Below are 18266 nucleotides of genomic sequence, written 5' to 3' on the forward strand. Positions count from 1 at the left end.
TGTGGGAAAAAAAGTTTATCTTTATCAAAGGGGAGGTCCTCCACTTTGGTCTGCAGATCTTTAGGGATGCCGGATGCAGAGAGCCACGAAGATCTGCGCATAACCACAGCAGTTGCAGTAGTACGGGCTGCTGCGTCCGCCGTGTCTAGAGATGCTTGTAGGCCTGTTCTGAAAATCAGTTGGCCCTCATTCAGGATTGATTTGAAGTCTGCTCTCCTATCCTCTGGAATGTAGGAGGCAAATTCAAAAAGTTTATTGTAATTATTGAAGTCATAGCTGGCGAGGAGGGCAGAATAGTTCACAATTCTGAATTGTAGAGTGGACGACGAATAAACCTTGCGACCCAAGGTGTCAAGGTGTTTAAGGTCCTCGTCTTGCAGGATGGGCCAATATTGTGGCTGTTTCATCCTTTGTGCGACTGCATCCATGACAAGAGAGTTCGGTTGTGGATGAGAAAATAGAAAGTCAGCATCCTTAGCAGGAACATAGTATTTACATTCGGCCTTTTTGCAAGTTGGTAATAAAGAAGCTGGAGTTTGCCAGTGTGTGTCAGCTGGTTCCAGGAGTTCTTCGTTTATGGAGAGCGCGATCTCTGAGGGCACAGATGGTTGAAGGATTCTGAGGAGTCTGTGTTGTCTCCTGAACCTCTTCTAAGGGGATGTTTTCACTGAGTGCCACCCTCCTGAAAAGTTCTTGAAATTGTTTACAATACAATTCAATTACAGTGGTCGATGTTCTGAGGAGGCGGAGAGAAGAGGGCTCCGTCTGGAGCTGATGGAGAGTTAGGGGTCATTGAGTCAGGATATGGTGCATAGCTCACATTCTCAGGAGGGGGTTCAGGTACTCTAGAAGTGGGCGGAGCTGGAGATGGAGGCATAGAAGGAGGTAGAGGTTTGGTGGAAGAGGTCTGAGGATGAGTGGTAGGAGGATGTGGCCAGGGGCACCACTGAGGCCAAGGCATAGGGTAGGAGAACCCAGGTGCTGCCCACGGGGGGGCGAAGTAGGGAAACTGAGGCTGGTGGCTGTGAGCCATGACCTGATGTGGAAGAGGTTCCAGTGGAGGAGGAGAGGCAGGTAGGGAGAACTCCGCCTGCTGATGTATATCAAGTTCGCTGTCAGTAAAGGTAACCAGTTCAGGTGGGGAGAGCGGCTGTTCAAAAAGTGAGCCCTGTGTATCCAGGAGCAGGGAGTTAGGCTCAGGTGGCACTGAGAGGTCACAGTGAGTGAGAAACTGTTGCTCCTGCTCCCTGGGCTGCGCTGAGCCTGCTCTGTGCTTTAGCGCGTTATCAAGTGAAAGTGTCAGCGGTGCCGCGGAGCGCTTGGAGGTGCCCTGCAGGGGGTCCGCTGCTGGTGCCGGGGTGGGAGGTAGGCTCGATGCAGACGTTCTTCTCGGCACCTGGGTAGAGCGCCCTGTCTACACCTCATCTATTTACTGTGCCGCAGAAACCTTCCCGATGTGGGAGGTCGGGTCTCTGCCTCTGCGCTCTGCAGGAGCTGCAGCTGAGGCATCAGAGAAGATGGAGGCGCCTGCCTTTGGTACTGTCAGCACAGAAGGCAAGGATCTCGCTGGAGACCCTTTACCCTTGTTAAAGTCTCTCCTTTGAGAGACTTCATCCTACCCTCCTACCCTTCTTGCCTCTGCTCCAGAGAGGGTGAAGCAATGCTCCCAACTGGTTCGGATCTGGCCGGGGAGCGTGTGGGAATGGGTTTAACTTCACACAACGTGAGTGCCCATCCGACCGTGGCACGGAGTCCTGACAGGAAACACACTTTCTGAATCCTGAAGCCCCAGGCACTGTGAATTAGAAATGGCAGGGGAGAGTATCTCAGGGGGAGACAAGCCTGAAGCGAAAACATTTTTGTTTGTTTAACTAAGTAACTAACTATGTAACTATGCTAAAGGAAGGGAAACAACTGGGATGTAACTAATAACTATTTCTATGTTCTTTGTTACTGTTTCCAACAGAGACCAGGAAAGAAAAGTAGCACTGCCCTGAGTCCCATCTTCAGCCGAGGATGGCTGAGAAGGAACTGAGGAGGGTGCGGGACGCACACGCTCAGGAAGATTCCAAGAAGATAACCAACTGAGATACCAACTGAGCATGTGTGTCCCGACCAGGCACTGCTACGGAAAATCTCCGATCAATGGCGCCGGGACGAACCGACACCTAGAGTGGAGCACCCACAAGGGACAGCACTCGAAGAAGAACCTCCAGTTACAGGTAATTAACCTCCATTTCTTCTTCGAGTGCTGGTCCCTATGTGTATTCTAGATGTGGGTGACTGATAAGCAATATTTAAACAGGAGGGGAGGAGCAAGGATACAGTTGGTATAGGTGGTTGTAATATTGCAGATCCTACAGTTCTCCAGAGGCAGCTTGAACTAATGTGTAATGCTTCATGAACGTATGGATGGAGCTCCAGGTGGCCGCCCTACATATACCTCTTGAACAGATGCTCTTGAGGCTGCTTGTGCCCTAGTGGAACGGACTCTTACCCCACCCAGGGAAGGAATATATACTAACTGGTAACACAGAATGATGCAGCCAGAGATCCACTTAGAGCGTCACTGAGCAGATAATGCTCGCCCTCGTAACTGTCCCACTGTAGCGATAAACAGGCTTTGTGATCTTCTTACTGGTTTTGTCCTTTGCAGGTAGAATGCCAGAGCTCATCTGATGCCAAGAGAGTGAAGTCTTCTCTCATCAGAAGCATGAAGTTTTGGGAAGAATACAGGACAGACTGACTTATGTGAAACTCAGAAATTACTTCAGGAATGAATTTCGGGGGGAAGGCGTATTAAAAATAGCGTATGGCGGGTCAGATGTTCCCAGTTCACTCACTGTTCTGGCTGATGTGATGGCAACTCAAAAGGCAATCTTCATGGAAAGGTGAGTCATAGAACATGCGGCCAGTGGTTCAAATGGTGGTCTAGTAAATACTGACAGCACAAGGTTCAGGTTCCATTGCGGTGCAGATTTCACCACCAGTGGGAATGTCCTAATAAGGAACTTCAGGAATCTAATTATTGTTGGGTGAGTAAAAACAGAATATCCCTCTACTAGAGGGAAGGCACTGATGGCTGCTAGATGGATCTGCAAGTAATTAGTGGAAAGCCTTGACGTTTTCAAGGACAGAGATAATCTAAAATAGCAAGGATATCTGCACAGTCTGGAGATAATTGATTATGTTGTGCCTAGATAGAGAAATGCCTCTATTTAGTCAGAAAAGATTTTCCGGTCAAATCTTTCCTACTTTGATTGAGGAAAGACTACATGAGCATGAACCTTTGAGCATGAACATTCTAGGTCTGTTGCCCCTGGGAATACCAGATCAAAAAGGACGGCTGGGTTGGAATGTCTGATCTTTCCGTTCTTCTGAGTTAGTAAATCTGGGGAGTGATGATACTGATGGAAGGACAGGCTGACTTTGCAGAAGGTCCAGAAACCAGAACTGTATGGGTCAGCTGGCTGCTATGAGAATGACCTGAGCTCTGTCATAGCAAATCTTCCACAGAACTTGTGGTAGCAGATGGATGGGAGGAAAGACATATGTGAGCTGACCTGTCCCGGGTAACAGAAGGGCGTTGCCTCTGAAGACATTGCCAAGAGCTGCCCTGGAGCAGTAAATGGTTTACTACATATTCATTTGGGATGAGAACAGATCCCAAGAAGGTGTTCCCCGCTGCGTGTATCATTCAGGAAAAAATTGTATATCTCCCACTCATTCTCTGTGGAGAAGTGCCTGCTGAGATTGTCTTCTAGAGAATCCTGTGCACCTGGCAGGCATTCAGCCAAGACAGTTATGTGGTTTCTGATGAACCAGTTCCATAAATTCAATGCTTCAGAGAAGGGATTTTGCTCCAACTTGTTTATGTAAAAGAGAGCTGTCATGCTGTCTGACATTATTTGAACATGGCAGGATCCTAGTGGGAGGAATACGATGCAGGCTAGATGGCCTGCTCTCAGTTCTCAGAGGTTCATGTGTATTCTGGCCTCACACAGAGTCCAAATTACTTGTGTGGTGTGATTGTCTAGGTGGGCTGCCCAGTAAGGGATGCCTCTGTGACACGAAAAGAATTCCCACATGTACTTGTTCCGGGTTCATCCACGAGGCAAGGTGACTATTGTTATTCTGGCGTTTATGTGGTCTCTGTTTGCTGGGTAAATGGACCAGAGTCAGGCTTGTAGGCAACGTAGGTGAAGTCTGGCAAACACTGTTATGCAAGTACACGATGCCGTGTAGCCTTGCAGGAAAAGCCTTGACAGAGCGTGTGGTCTGAAAGAGACTTGTCTTATCAAATTGTTCACGGTCTTGAATATTTCTGTAGGGAGGCAGACCCTTGTTGAGGTCAAATCTAGGGTCACTCCTATAAAGTCCATAGTCCTTGTGGGAGTCAATGCTGACTATTCTTTGTTGACACAGATTCCGAAGGCTGCCAGAAGATGAAGCAAAAAGAGTCACCAGCTGGACCGCCTGACTAAAGTGACCCACTTAGATACCTACAGATACAGGATTCCAACTCAGGCCACGCAGCAACAAGAAAGAACTGGAGAGGGGCTGATCCATACTGCTCCCTATGCCCTTGGTCTGGAGTACGAGAGGAACAACTGTGTGGGCACAGATCAATGGACACTCTGCTAGAAATCTGATCTCAGGTGAATGGTGCACATGCATATCCCATGTGTGAAATACACAAAGGGACCAGCACTCAAAGAACTGGTCCATAAGACTTCCATTTTAAAAGCAAAACATTTGCTATAGGCTTTTGTAGCTTGTTCCTTTAGTTCATTCAAACAAAAAAAGGCCCTACAACACTAATTAACAGCTACATCCTCACCTAAATTTTTTTGCGGACAACAGACTTTATATGATAATATATTCTACAAGAAACACAAAGGCCTAGAGGCAAATATGGTATTATACTCAATAAAATTCCATTTATCTTTAACCTATGTCAATAAGTATAACACAAAAATGAACTGAAAGATTATCTGTTACTGTTTCATATTGTAAGTTTAATACTCACCAATATTTGGGAAACTTAAGCAGTTTGCCATAAATAGCAGTACTAAAAGAGGGGATAATTGGAGTAGGTAAGCAGTACGATCCTCTAACATCCAAAGAGGTCAATCCTGCCTGAAAACCAAATATCTGAAACAAGAAAAAAGGTCAAATTATATCTTGATATAAGATGTAACAAGCAGAAGATTAGATCTACCAGTTTCAATTTTCTTTACAATAACTGTACACTAAACTCTTTCTAGTTTTCAATCCAACTCCCCAAAATTTCAACTTGTTAAAATTAAACTAAACAAACATAAAATAATTATGGATTATCATTAGAGAATACTTTCCCAGCACACACAAATAACCTGAAAATTCCTCATGTCCAAGTTCTCTCCAAAAAACAAAATGTGTAAGTGTTTTACTTTAAGAGAAATATATCTGTTGAAAAAAATACTTAAAATTTATTTTAATTCACCCATTAAGATTTAATCATCATCCCACATGCTTCCTTACAATAGCATATTGTTATTTATTATTTTATATTATCACAGCAGCTAGGAGCCCTAATCATAGACCACGATCCCATTGTTGTAGGTACTGCACAAACACAAAAAAACAGTCCCAAAATAGCTTACAATCTACGTACAAGACAAGAGACAACAAATGGATACAGACAGACAGGGAATACAAAGAAATAATGAGACAATATTGGACAGCATGATAGGCTGTGTTCTCAGCACACCAGCAACCAAACTGTTGTAAATTTTTTTTGTAGGTACCACGGAAAAGTAGAGTTTGAAGGAAGGATTTGAAGGACAAAAGCACAAATGAGCCTGTTTGAAAATTTAACAAATGGGCATAGAGGCTGGCATCATGGGCCAACCTGAAGTGGGAGTCAACTTTTCTATACTGAATGAGAGAGTGTAAGTCAGGTGGAGGTAGACTGGGAAAGGCCTTGAAAGTGAAGACAAGTAGCTCATGTTTGATACACTAAAGAAGAGGGAATCAGTGGAGGAATACAAAGAGAGGGATGACATTTTCAAAGCGAGAGCCAGGAAAATTATCTTTGCAGCAACATACTGAATAGGTATGAATAGGAAAGACTTCATTTGTCAAGGTGCATCGCCTGTGGATAGGGCAGCATGCAGAGCTGCCTGGCCTTGCCTCCACGCAGGAGCCAGAGGGAGACATGCCGCTGCTTATGGAGCTGCTTGAGGTAAGTGCCACCCAGAGCCTGCACCCCTGACCCCCTCCATCACCCCAACACCGTGCCCAAGCCCTGATCCCCTTCCGAATCCTTCAATCTTACCCTCCTGCACCCCAGAGATGGCACCCCCAGCCAGAGCCCTCACCCCCTCCTGCACCCCAATCCCCAATTTTGTGAGTATTCATGGCCTGCCATACAATTTCCATGCCCAGATGTGGCCCTTGGGTCAAAAAGTTTGCCCACCCCTGCCTTAGGGGGACGGAGGGAGATTAAGAGATCTGTTTTAGCTATGCTGATCTTGACCTGACAGCTACATATCCATGAGGAAACATCAGACAGGCAGGCTGAGATTTTAGTTTGGACAGAAGGACATAGGTCTGGAGTAGAGACCGAGATCTGTGAATCATCAGCATAGAGATGGCAGCTGAATTTATGTTCATAGATGAGATTATCCAGACAAAGAGACCAAGGACAGAGCCCTGTGGAACTCCCATAGAAAGATGGAGGGGAGATATTGGAGATCCTCCAAAGGACATGTAGAAGGAGTGATTAGAGAGGTAGGAGAACCAGGAGAAGACACAGTCACAGAAGCCAAGGGAGAATAAGATTTCTAGAATCAGAGCATGGTCAACTGTGTTGAAGGCGGCTTACAGGTTATGAAGGATGAAGATGGAGGAGTAACGTTTCCAAGCTTTGGCTAGGATGAGGTCAACAGAGACTTTGACAACAGCCGTTTCAGTTGAGTGGAAGGGGTGGAAGCAAGACTGAACAGAGTCTAGGATGGAAATGGAAGAGAGGAACTCCAGACAGCAGTTGTAGACAGTGTTCTCAATTAACATAGAAATGAAAGCGGGGCAGTAGTTAGACAGGCAAGTGGGGTCAAGGATTTAAGATGGAAGAGACAAAAGCAAGTTTTGTATTGTGAGGGAAAAGAGCTAGAGAAAAGTGAGAAGTTAAGGAGAAAGTAAGGGATGAAGATAAAAGAGGGCATGAGGTATATCAGGAGATAAGATGCATGAGGCCACTGGGGCAAGTGGAGAGATTAGAGAGGAAGAGAAAATGAGAAATTTCTGCATCTGTGTCAGGGAGTGTCATCAATATAAAGGGAAGGGTAACAACCTTCCTGTATACAGTACTATAAAATCCCTTCTGGCCAGAGGCACAAACTCCTTTTACCTGTAAAGGGTTAAGAAGCTCAGGTAACCTGGCTGGCACCTGACCAAAAGGACCAATAAGGGGACCAGATACTTTCAAATCTGGCAGGGGGCGGGGGGAAAGGTTTTGGTCTGTCTCTTCTGTGTGTTTGCCGGACACAGATCAAGGAAACAAGCAATCCAACTCCATTAGAATTAGTAAGTACTAGCAAGGGAATGTGTTAGCTTATTTTTGTTTTGGCTTCTGATTTTCTCTGTGCTGAGAGGAAGGTGTATTCCTGGTTTTCTTTTTGTAACTTTAAAGTTTGGCCCCAAAGGGAAATCCTCTGCATTTTTGAATCTGATTGCCCTGTAAGATTATCTTCCATTCTAATTTTACGGAGGTGCTTCTTTTACCTTTTTTCCTTCTAATAAAGTTCTGTTTCTTTTAGAATCTGATTGGGGTTTTTTTTTGTTTGTTTGTTTTTTTTAAGTGTCCTAACTGAAAGAGGAGAGAACAAATTTTAATGGAGGAAAGTCAGGGTGGTCATGGGATTTCCATCAGAGATTCTCTGCAGCAAAAGAATAGGGACAGAGGAAATGGATTTTGGTGATGAGCCAGGGTACGGGGTTGCAGGGCAGACCTTGAGATGAGAGAGAGGAGCAAAGAGTAAAGGGTGTAGGAAATAAACGAGTGTGAAATGGAGAGAATCAACAATCATATCGATGGACGAAGGGGAAGAGAAAGGCAGAAAGAGAGGAGAGGGCTGAGAGCAGATGAGAAGTCAAACACTGATAAACTAGAAGTCACAGAAAGACTGAGTGACAGGGTTTTTTGGGGTGGGGGAGGCTCATGGACGGTGTTCAAAGATACCATGTGATGGTCGGAGAGGGGGAAGTCAGCAAGAGAGAGATAAGTGACGGACTGGTGAAGATCAGGAGAAGTGGATGGCCCTTTCAGTGAATGGGAGAGTTGAACAAGGCCTGGAAGTCAAATGAAGACGATAGGTGTGATGGGCTGGATCACAGAAATCCCTTTGGGACTGCTAGCTGATGTACTGACACTACCTCTGAACCCGCTTTCCCTGGCAGCTTGGGACTTCAATGCCCTTCCTGGTTTGAGCCAGAAACGCTTGCTTGCTACAAACATGTGACTTCACCCCACCCACCCTTCCCCGATTAATCACTGAGACTGGGAGACAACAGAGACTGTGCAAGGGAGGGTTGCTTCTCCTCACCTCCCTTGCAGGCTTATGATGAAAATGGCTCAGTAAGCTGTGACCCTTGCTTCTAGAGAGACAAGGTCTTTGTGGAGGGTCACAGTGAGCCCGAGGCTAGCGAAATCCACAAGGAAACACAGGAACCACGGAGACAAGGACAGAGCTTTGTCACATAACCTTTACAAATCCTGTGTGGAAAGAGGCAACAGCCTGGCTCTGTGAATCAGCAGCATCATGTGTTACCTGCTGCCTGTTCCCTCTCAGCCAAGGACAATTATTCCTCAGGTGCTCAGTGGACTTACAATGATAGCACCTCTGGGGCTCCTCTGCTTGTATAGGAGATTTGGGACAAATAACAGGGGTATGGGGAGGTGAATGTCCAGCCTCCTTTCTCCCAGGGGTAAAACGGTGATTCTGCTTTTCCCCAATCCTGTACCCCTCTGCCAGTGGTTTATGTTTACTTGCAGCTTGTGACTGCTCGTAAGAGTCTGCAAACTCAGCCAATTCCCCCACACTGCATCCACAAATCCCCCACATTTTTCTCCCACAAATACTGTTTTATATCATCACTGCACATATTCAGGAATTATTCCTGAGTAACCAAATCACACATTCCTTCAAAGCTTGTAATGCCTTTTCCCCTCACCCACTTATCTACCAAATCTCTCATTTCATTTACATAAGCCACATTACTCAATCCAGATCCCCTCTTAAAACTCCTGAATTTAACCCTGCAGGTTTCAGGTGTCATCTGAAACTGTTTCAAAACCAGTTCCTTAAATTTACCATAGTTTGAAGCATCATAAATAGGCATCGTATTGAATATGTCCAGAACTCTTCCAGTCAATTTTGCTCTCAATGTGGTCATCTTCTGATCTTCAGGGATGGAGGATGCACAGTCTCTCAAAGGTGATGAAATATTCAGCAATATCACTGGATTCATCATACTGTGGACACAGTAGCTCCCATTCGTGGATTTTTGTGAAAGTGGAGCCAGCAGCTGGAGGTTTTGGCTCTTCCACTCCGTAACAGCCAGTTCATGCTTCTGGGCCTCAATCTGGACCTGCACTTCTCTGTCTCTTAACTCCAGGGCTCTTTTGTCCCTGGCTGCTTCTGCATGAATTTCCATTTGTTTTAATTCCATCTGTCTTTTATGTTCATTTTCTTTCTCAGCCATTTGCAATCTGTGCAGTTCTGGCTTTTTCTGAGTCTCACTCTCACTCATGTTGCTGATTATACTGTCTCTATTCCCTTCCCCGAAATAAGCAAACAGAAAATAACAAATCAGTAACCACTTTGTCTGTTCTCCAGCCACCACACCCAAAACTCACTTAAAATCACTACAAGTATCTCAAAGCAATCAGCTGTGCACAGACCCTCCTCGCTGCACCACTGTGACAAGTTGGATCGCAGAAACCCCGTTGGGACTGCCAACTGATGTGCTGAGACTACCTCTGAGCCTGTTTTCCTTGGCAGCTTGGGACTTCAGAACCCTGCCTTGTTTGAGCCAGACACGCTAGCCTGCTACAAACACAGACCCAGATCTGAACCACGTCCTACAAATGCTGCAGGCTTAACTGAAAACAGCTTAAGAAGTGTTCCTGTCTCCAACACTCAGGTACCCAGCTCCCAATGGGGTCCAAACCCCAAATAAATCTGTTTTACCCTGTATAAAGCTTATACAGGGTAAACTCATAAATTGTTTGCCCTCTATAACACTGATAGAGGGATATGCACAGCTGTTGCTCCCCTCCCAGGTATTAATACATATTCTAGGTTAATTAAATAAGTAAAAAGTGATTTTATTAAATACAAAAAGTAGGATTTAAGTGATTCCAGGTAATAGACAGAACAAAGTGAATTACCAAGCAAAATAAAATAAAAAACGCAAGTCTAAGCCTAGTACATTAAGAAAATGATTACAGATGAAATCTCACCCTCAGAGATGTTCCAGTAAGCTTCTTTTACAGACTAGCCTCCTTCTAGTCTGAGTTCAGCAACCACTCACACCCCTGTGGTTACTGTCCTTTGTTCCAGTTTCTTTCAGGTATCCTTTAGGGGTGGAGAGTCTACCTCTTGAGCCAGCTAAAGACCAAATGGAGGGTATTCCAGGGGCTTAAGTAGACTCTCTCTTGTGGGTGGAGACCCACTCCTCTCTCCTATGCAGAATCCAGCTGCAAGCTGGAGTTTTGAAGTCACATGGGCAAGTCACATGTCCATGCATGACTCAGAACTTTCAAGGTAGCATGTGAACAATGTCTGCCACCTGTAATGTCCCCAGGTAGACTTCTTATGTGGATTGGAGTCTTCCAAGTTCCATTGTCCGTTAAGTGTTTCTTGACTGGGCACTTAACTTGCAAACTCCTTTCTTAAGAAGCTGACCAAATCCCTTACTAAGGCTACTTAAACTCAAACAAGTACACAGCCAATATTCGTAACTTTGAATACAAAAATGATATATGCATACAAATAGGATGAATATATTCAGTAGATCATAACCGTTACAGAGATATGTTACATGGCATATGTAGCCTAAAACATATTCCAGTTATGTCATATATACATTCATAAACATATTTCCATAAAGCATTATGGGGTGCAACGTCACAAAAGGGTGAGGAAACACACAGTTAAGGGGTCGGATGGGTCATCAACATGGAAGCTGAAGTCACTGAGGATGAGTGAGAGAGAGAGCCAAGAGTCGAAATCAGAGAAGAAGGCTAAAAGTGGGGACCTGGGTGAATTGTAGATGACAACAACAAGGAGGGAGAGAGGTGAAGAGAATTGAAAGAGAAGAAAATGGGAAGTGGGGTAGAGAGGGGTTATCATAGCACACTTTATACTTAATACAAATTAAACAAAATGCAGATATCCATTGTTTCATAGTTAGAGTAATATTTTTACAAAAACAGTGGGATTTACTGACAAAAGTAGCTTTTCTTCAAATCTTTTTGTTATTTTGAATAAAATGTGACGATTTAAATTACATTCTACACAGTATATTATAATTGTTCTTTAATTTTTTTCTGTACTACTGTGAAAATTAATTATTGTGGAGCTGAATCTTTTCAACACATGTTGCCACACTTCATGTAAGAATACAATTCATATGTTTACACTAAAACTGGCAGATAAAACAATGGACTTAATCCTGCTCCCATCAACTTCCATAGGAGCAGAACTGGACCCTTTAGTACTGAAAACATCAAGGGGTTTCTTTAACATTTACATATTAACTTTGGGGAAAGAAAAAAAAACTAAGGAAAACTTGAAAAGCATTTAGGAGTGTTGAATGTGATATTGCTGTCCCAATTATTTGAAATGTGATATGAGGTGAATATCTAATTCTAGAAAACATAAAATTTGCCATGTAATTAACCAGCACAATATTACTGTTTTACAAGAAGAAAAGGAGGACTTGTGGCACCTTAGAGACTAACAAATTTATTTGAGCATAAGCTTTTGTGAGCCACAGCTCACTTCATCAGAGCTGTAGCTCACGAAAGCTTATGCTCAGACAAATTTGTTCGTCTCTAAGGTGCCAGAAGTCCTCCTTTTCTTTTTGCGGATACAGACTAACACGGCTGCTACTCTGAAACCTGTTTTACAAGGACATTCTAAGAATATCATTACTTAGACAGCTGTTATGGTATGAGTAGACAAGTGCAGTGGAAAATGATGCTTCTGTATGTCTTTCAAAAGAGTCAGTAAAAGTTAGTAGTAATATTAGTAGTCATGATAGTAAATTATTATATTAATATCCTGGTAGTATTCAAAGACCCTTCAAATGATTCTAACCACTGCACTTGGTCTGGCAGGGAAACTAACTTTCCTGGTGATCCAAAGGGGGCAGAGTTTCAACAGATTCTTCTAAAATCTTAGCAGATGCCAATTACACACTCTCAAACTGATTTTTTAATCAATTTTTGCAATCTCTTAACCTAGCAAAAGGGCCTCCTCCTCACTAAAGGATATTAAAATGCAACGTTTAGAGGTTCTCCTCACACACTCAGCGGTGCTCGAGTTAATGTTATGCAAAAAATATGTTAAAATGGGTGGCTCACTGTAATCAAAAGCAAATATTACCGTAACAATTTTGTACCAAACATGTTCATCATAGCATCTTACAGAATGTATAAAGATGATTTGTTACAAATGTGTTAACTATATTAGTATTAAAACCAATTTTGCAAAGGTCTTCGCCAAATAATTTGAATAAATAACAATAATAAAAAATTAGCTCCCTGGGGCTTCAGCCTGTACTCCTTACAAAGGTGGAAATAGGAAATTTTGCCTAAGTTAAGAGTGCAAAACCAAGCCCTTGATATTTGCCATACACCTCTTTGGAAAAACTGCATGTGCTCTGGGAGATCACAACTCTTAGCATCTAGGACTGTCTGTATTTGTATTAATTCTTTTCAGTGTTCTTTAATAATAAATACACTTCATATTTTCTTTTACCTTAAGGTAGCAGTGTGCATAACAGTAATGAAGCAGGTTATCAGGAGGTTGGCTAAGGCTGCTGACTGTTTGCACAAGTTGTTCAGCATACATTGGCACAGAATGTTCCAGGTTAATTTTGTCCATCAGTATTCTAATAGCAGGCAAAGGCCGTAAAGGCTGGAAGCTTGTAGCATTTAACAAACCACTTGAACTCTAGAAAGAAAAAGAAAAAGTATTCTAAAGACAAACTTTTATGCAATACCCTATGCAGGACCTCATACCTCTATCAATAAAATTTTTAGAGTCTGAAACACTTCTAAAATAATTTTCCTGTAACAAGTTTTCATGTACAGAGTATGTGAAGGTGCAGTATGCTAGTCTATAAAAAGGTTATTTACTCATTGCTTCACCACTTGAAAGTACAGTGCACCCAAATTCATGCTGATATAACTTTTACATAACTCTGCACTATCCAGTCTTTATAAATGTGCCAGATATCTTAACTATTATAAGAAAATAATGCATTTAATTTTCAAAAATATGTTACATAAAGATTGTTTATGAAATAAGTAGAAGTTGGAGATAAAAGCTAGTACAAACTGCATGCATTTCAACTAAAAACTGATTAGGGGTTTTCAAGGTCCCCAGTGAAGCCACAAAATTGCTATATTACACAACAAAGATGGTGTGAGAAAGATAGGAAACGTTTCTCCAAGGACTCCAGTTATGTGTTTTTATTGATTCACTCTGATGGAAAAGTTTTCTACCTGACCTGAATGTTGCTTTTCTGGTGTTTAGCTGGCATCCTGTTTAACTTGGCTTTAACTATAGGAAGCTGTCAAAGGATCTAACTACAGGAGTGGAAGCAAGCTTCATCATCATGGCTGCCATCACCCGTACTGGGACCTAAGAATCTACCACCAAACCATTAGATCTCCATTATCCTAAACATGAAAAATATTCTGACTATATGAGGGGAGTAGATCAGACGACATCAACATCTAAGTTGGGTACAATTAAATCTTAATCAAAACCTGATAAAGAAAAGTTACTAGCCAAATAAAATTAACAAATTTAGCTAATTGTAAATCACTAGTGGAGTGTCTTTAAAGAAGAACGGACTCAGATATGTGCTGGACGACACATCACCCATGAACTGCACACTTTGGCCACCTTAGCTTTAGCATAAGAAATGACAAGCCACCACTGGCTTGAACACTGATGTCCCATTATAAAGTTTAACTGTTTATACAGAATATATGATGGTCTGCTGTAAAGATTTTGCCAGCTTGAGATGGCTACATAACTCAAAAGAGACTAAACCACAAGCAAGCCCTTCACTCAACCCAAACAAGTCCAATTAAAAGTGCAAATGCTGCAGGGAGAATTATAATTTCTATATTGATGCTATTTTTCATATCCCTCAGCCTGTAAAGCAGGGGTGGGCAAACTTTTTGGCCTGAGGGCCACAACGGTGTTGCAAAACTGTATGGAGGGCAGGATAGGGAAGGCTGTGCCTCCCCAAACAGCCTGGCCCCCACCCCCATCCGCCCCCTCCCACTTCCCACGCCCCTCAGAACCCCCAACCCATCCAACCCCTGCTTCTCCTTGTCCCCTGACCGCCCCCTCTTGGATCCCCTGCCCCTAAATGCCACCCAGGACTCCACCCCCTATCCCACCCCCCTGCTCCCTATCCCCTGACTGCCCCGACCCCTATCCACACCCCAGCCCCCAGACAGGCCCCCCAGGACTCCCATGCCTATCCAAACCCCCCTGTTCCTCGTCCCAACTCCCCCCAGAACCTCCGCCCCATCCAACTTCCTCTGTTCCCTGTCCCCTGACTGCCCCAACCCCTATCCACACCCCCACCCCTAACCGCCCCCCGGGACCCCACCCCCTATCCAACACCCCCTGCTCCCTGTCCCCTGACTGTCCCGACCCCATCCATGACCCCACCCCATCCAACCCTCCTGCTCCCTGTCCCGATTGCTCCGACCCCTATCCAAACCCCCACCCCCTGACAGCCCCCCCGGGACTCCCAGGCCTATCCAACTACTCCCTGATCCCTGTCCCCTGATTGCCCCCAGAGCCCCCTGCCCCTTATCCAACCCCCCACAACTCCCCGCCCCCTTACCATACTGCTCAGAGCAGCAGGAGCTCGCAGCCCTGCCACCCAGCCGGAGCCACCTACGCCGCCCGAACTGCACTGCGGGAGCTGCGGGCTGGAGCACTGGCAGTGCGGCACGGTGAGGCTGCAGGGGAGGGGCCAGGGGGCTAGCCTCCCCGGCCGGGAGCTCAGGGGCTGGGCAGGACAGTCCCATGGGCTGGATGTGGCCTGCGGGCAATAGTTTGCCCACCTCTGCTGTAAAGTCAGGCTCACTTAGTAACACCATGAGCCCAACTGTAAAGGTCTCAGAGGGAATGAAGAATTATAAATGAGACATTTTAAGAAGTTCTAAAATAGCTTTGATAGTCAGAAAAGTGTTGGGAGTTTTCAAGTCCAATCTCTTGACTCACTCCAGAACAACTGAAGTGTTATTTCCCATTGAAAAGTTAGGGCGCACCCCTTTCTAGTGTTAATAGCTCTTGCTTCTAACCCTGATGTATCAAGAGATATCAGACCTTAAACCTGTGACTGGTTCAGGACCATCCAGGGTCTCAGGCAGAGTAATCTGGGTGAAGGTAAGAATTCCAAAATTGAGGGACAGAAGGTAACATTTCAGGTGTATTGATTAAATAAATGGCAGCTATTTCAAACTGCTTAATGGTTTGGAATGTTATATATAGTCATGAAGGCAATAAATTGGTTGGCTAAGTAAGCTGAGGCTAAAAGTACGTAATACACGCAATTTATTTCATAGGTTTCGCTACCATATATCATATAATTACTTTACTAGACAAACATTAAAAGAAAGTTAATGCGAAGTGCAAAGTGAAGCACTGAAAAGTAAAGAAATGCTAGAATTAAGGTATCCTATACAACCTTAATTTGACCCCCTTGTGTATACGCATTATAATAGTCTTTATTTACATGATCACATACTATTTTTTCTACTATACCCCTGCCTCCTTCTCTGAACAGGATGCCCAGGGAACCTTAGTTCTGGCATCTCCTAACTTTTGTGTGCTTCACTTTCAAACCTCACATAGCAATAGCTGCAAGTAACACTTTCTACCATCCCAGTTGGCTAGGAGACTCCGTACCATCTTGGCAGATGCCTATCTGGACTCACCCATTCACACCTTCATCACCTCTCAGATGCATTACAGCAATGCAATATCTTGGCATGAAACCTTCAGCACTTAAACTCCAGCTAGTACAGAACATTGCAGAGCATCTCATGAGCAACTGAGGCTTCCGCAATCGCATTATGCCTGTCCTCCAGTCTCTACAATGGCTTCCAATCAACTTCAAGGTCTGGACCGTCTCCTCAAATCACTCCAAGGGTTGGGCCTAGGATACCTACAGACTATCTAAAGGTCCAGGACAAACACCATGATTGACAAATACATTCCTCTGGTACCATGAAATTCTCAACAATAAAGATAAAGCTCATTTGTACAGAAGATAGAACTTTCTCCAGAGGCAGTCCAAGAGCGTGGAATTAACTCACGAAAGAATGAAGTGCCATCACAAACTTTACCACTTTCCACTCCAAAGGCAAGGCACACTTCCTTAACCTTGCCTTCTCTAATATAAACACACAGCAACAGTTCCACTTATACAAAAAAAAAATTAAATTAAAACAAAACCCCAGCAAAACAGGACACTCCACTGCACGTTTCTCCCTTTGGGGAGAAGATGAGAGAACAAACAATGTGTGACATATGTATGCATGTTGTTTAATGCACTACTGGAAGGCACTCAGATATCATAGTGATGAGTGTGGTATGAAACCTATACAGTACCTAAATAGCATACTTTTAACAGGTATTTTTATGTGCATCGTCGTAGGTTTTTACAAAAGGAAACTGAAAAAACAGCATTCTACCATATGGAATTATATTGAAACCCACATGAGTCATCAGCAGGGTTTGAACCTTTACGTCCACCACACAGACCTCTGCAACTTGACGTAACTATATAACCAATTGCAGTAATATGTTGCCATTCTCTATGTGGACCAGCACTAGCAGGAGATGAAAAGTTTTCAGTGGATTTCCCAGATACTTGTTGACATCACAGGAATGGTGAGACTCAGTAATCTTGGGTTCCGTTTCTGACTCTGAAGGAGAGGTTGCTCTATTGAGTACAGACTCTTCTGCCCAATACTCTCACAACCTGTCCTTGTCTTGTCTCTTTGGCACCCCAGCTTCTCATACTGGTCCCATTCTCCCTCATGTAACCTGTCCCAATTTCAGCTCCTCAAGGTTTCTCCTCCCTGTCACCCAGTCTCCCCTTTACTGCCACGTTAGTCACCTTACCCAACCCTACTGAGTTCCCACCCCACAGCTCCTTGCCCAGCAAGTCCCAGTTCCCCCCATCCAGCCTCATCTGGTCCCTCTCTCTCCACCACCCTGGCATACAGTCACATCTCTGCTCATGTTTCCCATCCCCACTGGTCCCCTACATGGAGGATAACAGTCTATTACTGCTGTTTATTCCTTCAGCTCAAATGGAAGAGGTCTGCATAGTGAACCTCAAGTTCCACGGTTTAATTCCTGCTGACAATGCTTGTGGGGAGTAATAACAGTTGCACATGATAGAATTTCTTTGATTTCTTTCAGTTTTCTTCCTGAAACACCTAGGAAATTCCATACAAAAATAATGCTAAACCAACATTGTAAGGTTGCAAAATCAAGCACTCCAAAGCCAGAAAATGACAGAATTAAGGCTGCATGCCTCCTTCTGTTTATGTCTTATGAAACTATCTTTAATTATATTACTGCAAAATTTTTCCAAGGAAACAATTTCTTGTCTCATTCAGTACACAGGGTACCACACAGACAAGGATGTGTCGTCAACAAGGCTGTTGTTGAGAATATGTCTGCCTCATTGGCTGACAGTGTTTTTTAAATGTAAATTGAATGAGGAAGGGGCCTGCAGGAAGAGAAAAGATGTGTTTGTGATTAAGGTGCTGAATGAAACCTGTGAGCACAGGGTTCCATCCCTATTCCCGGCACAGATTTTCTGTATGATGTTAGGGAAGTCATTTAAACCAGAATTTTCATACGTAGCCACAAACTGTTCTCCATTTCCTCGGTGTACGATCTGAGACACCTAAGGTCTGATTTTCAGTTCTGCACACACAG

General features: G+C 43.9%; 1 protein-coding gene across 22 annotated transcripts in view; it reads right to left on the reverse strand.

Annotated features, from left to right (window-relative positions):
- Positions 1-18266, reverse strand: part of VPS13B (vacuolar protein sorting 13 homolog B) — a 914031-nt gene that overhangs the window by 707697 nt on the left and 188068 nt on the right. For all 22 annotated transcript variants that reach the window (XM_037892217.2, XM_037892214.2, XM_027818377.3 and 19 more), the window contains exons 15-16: positions 13032-13226; positions 5030-5154 (exon numbers count right to left, since the gene is read on the reverse strand). In XM_037892217.2, the coding sequence (XP_037748145.1) occupies positions 5030-5154; positions 13032-13226 (320 nt within the window). The remainder of the gene's footprint in view (positions 1-5029; positions 5155-13031; positions 13227-18266) is intronic.

Source organism: Chelonia mydas, chromosome 2, assembly GCF_015237465.2.
Source record: "Chelonia mydas isolate rCheMyd1 chromosome 2, rCheMyd1.pri.v2, whole genome shotgun sequence".
Classification (NCBI taxonomy): Eukaryota; Metazoa; Chordata; order Testudines; family Cheloniidae; genus Chelonia; species Chelonia mydas.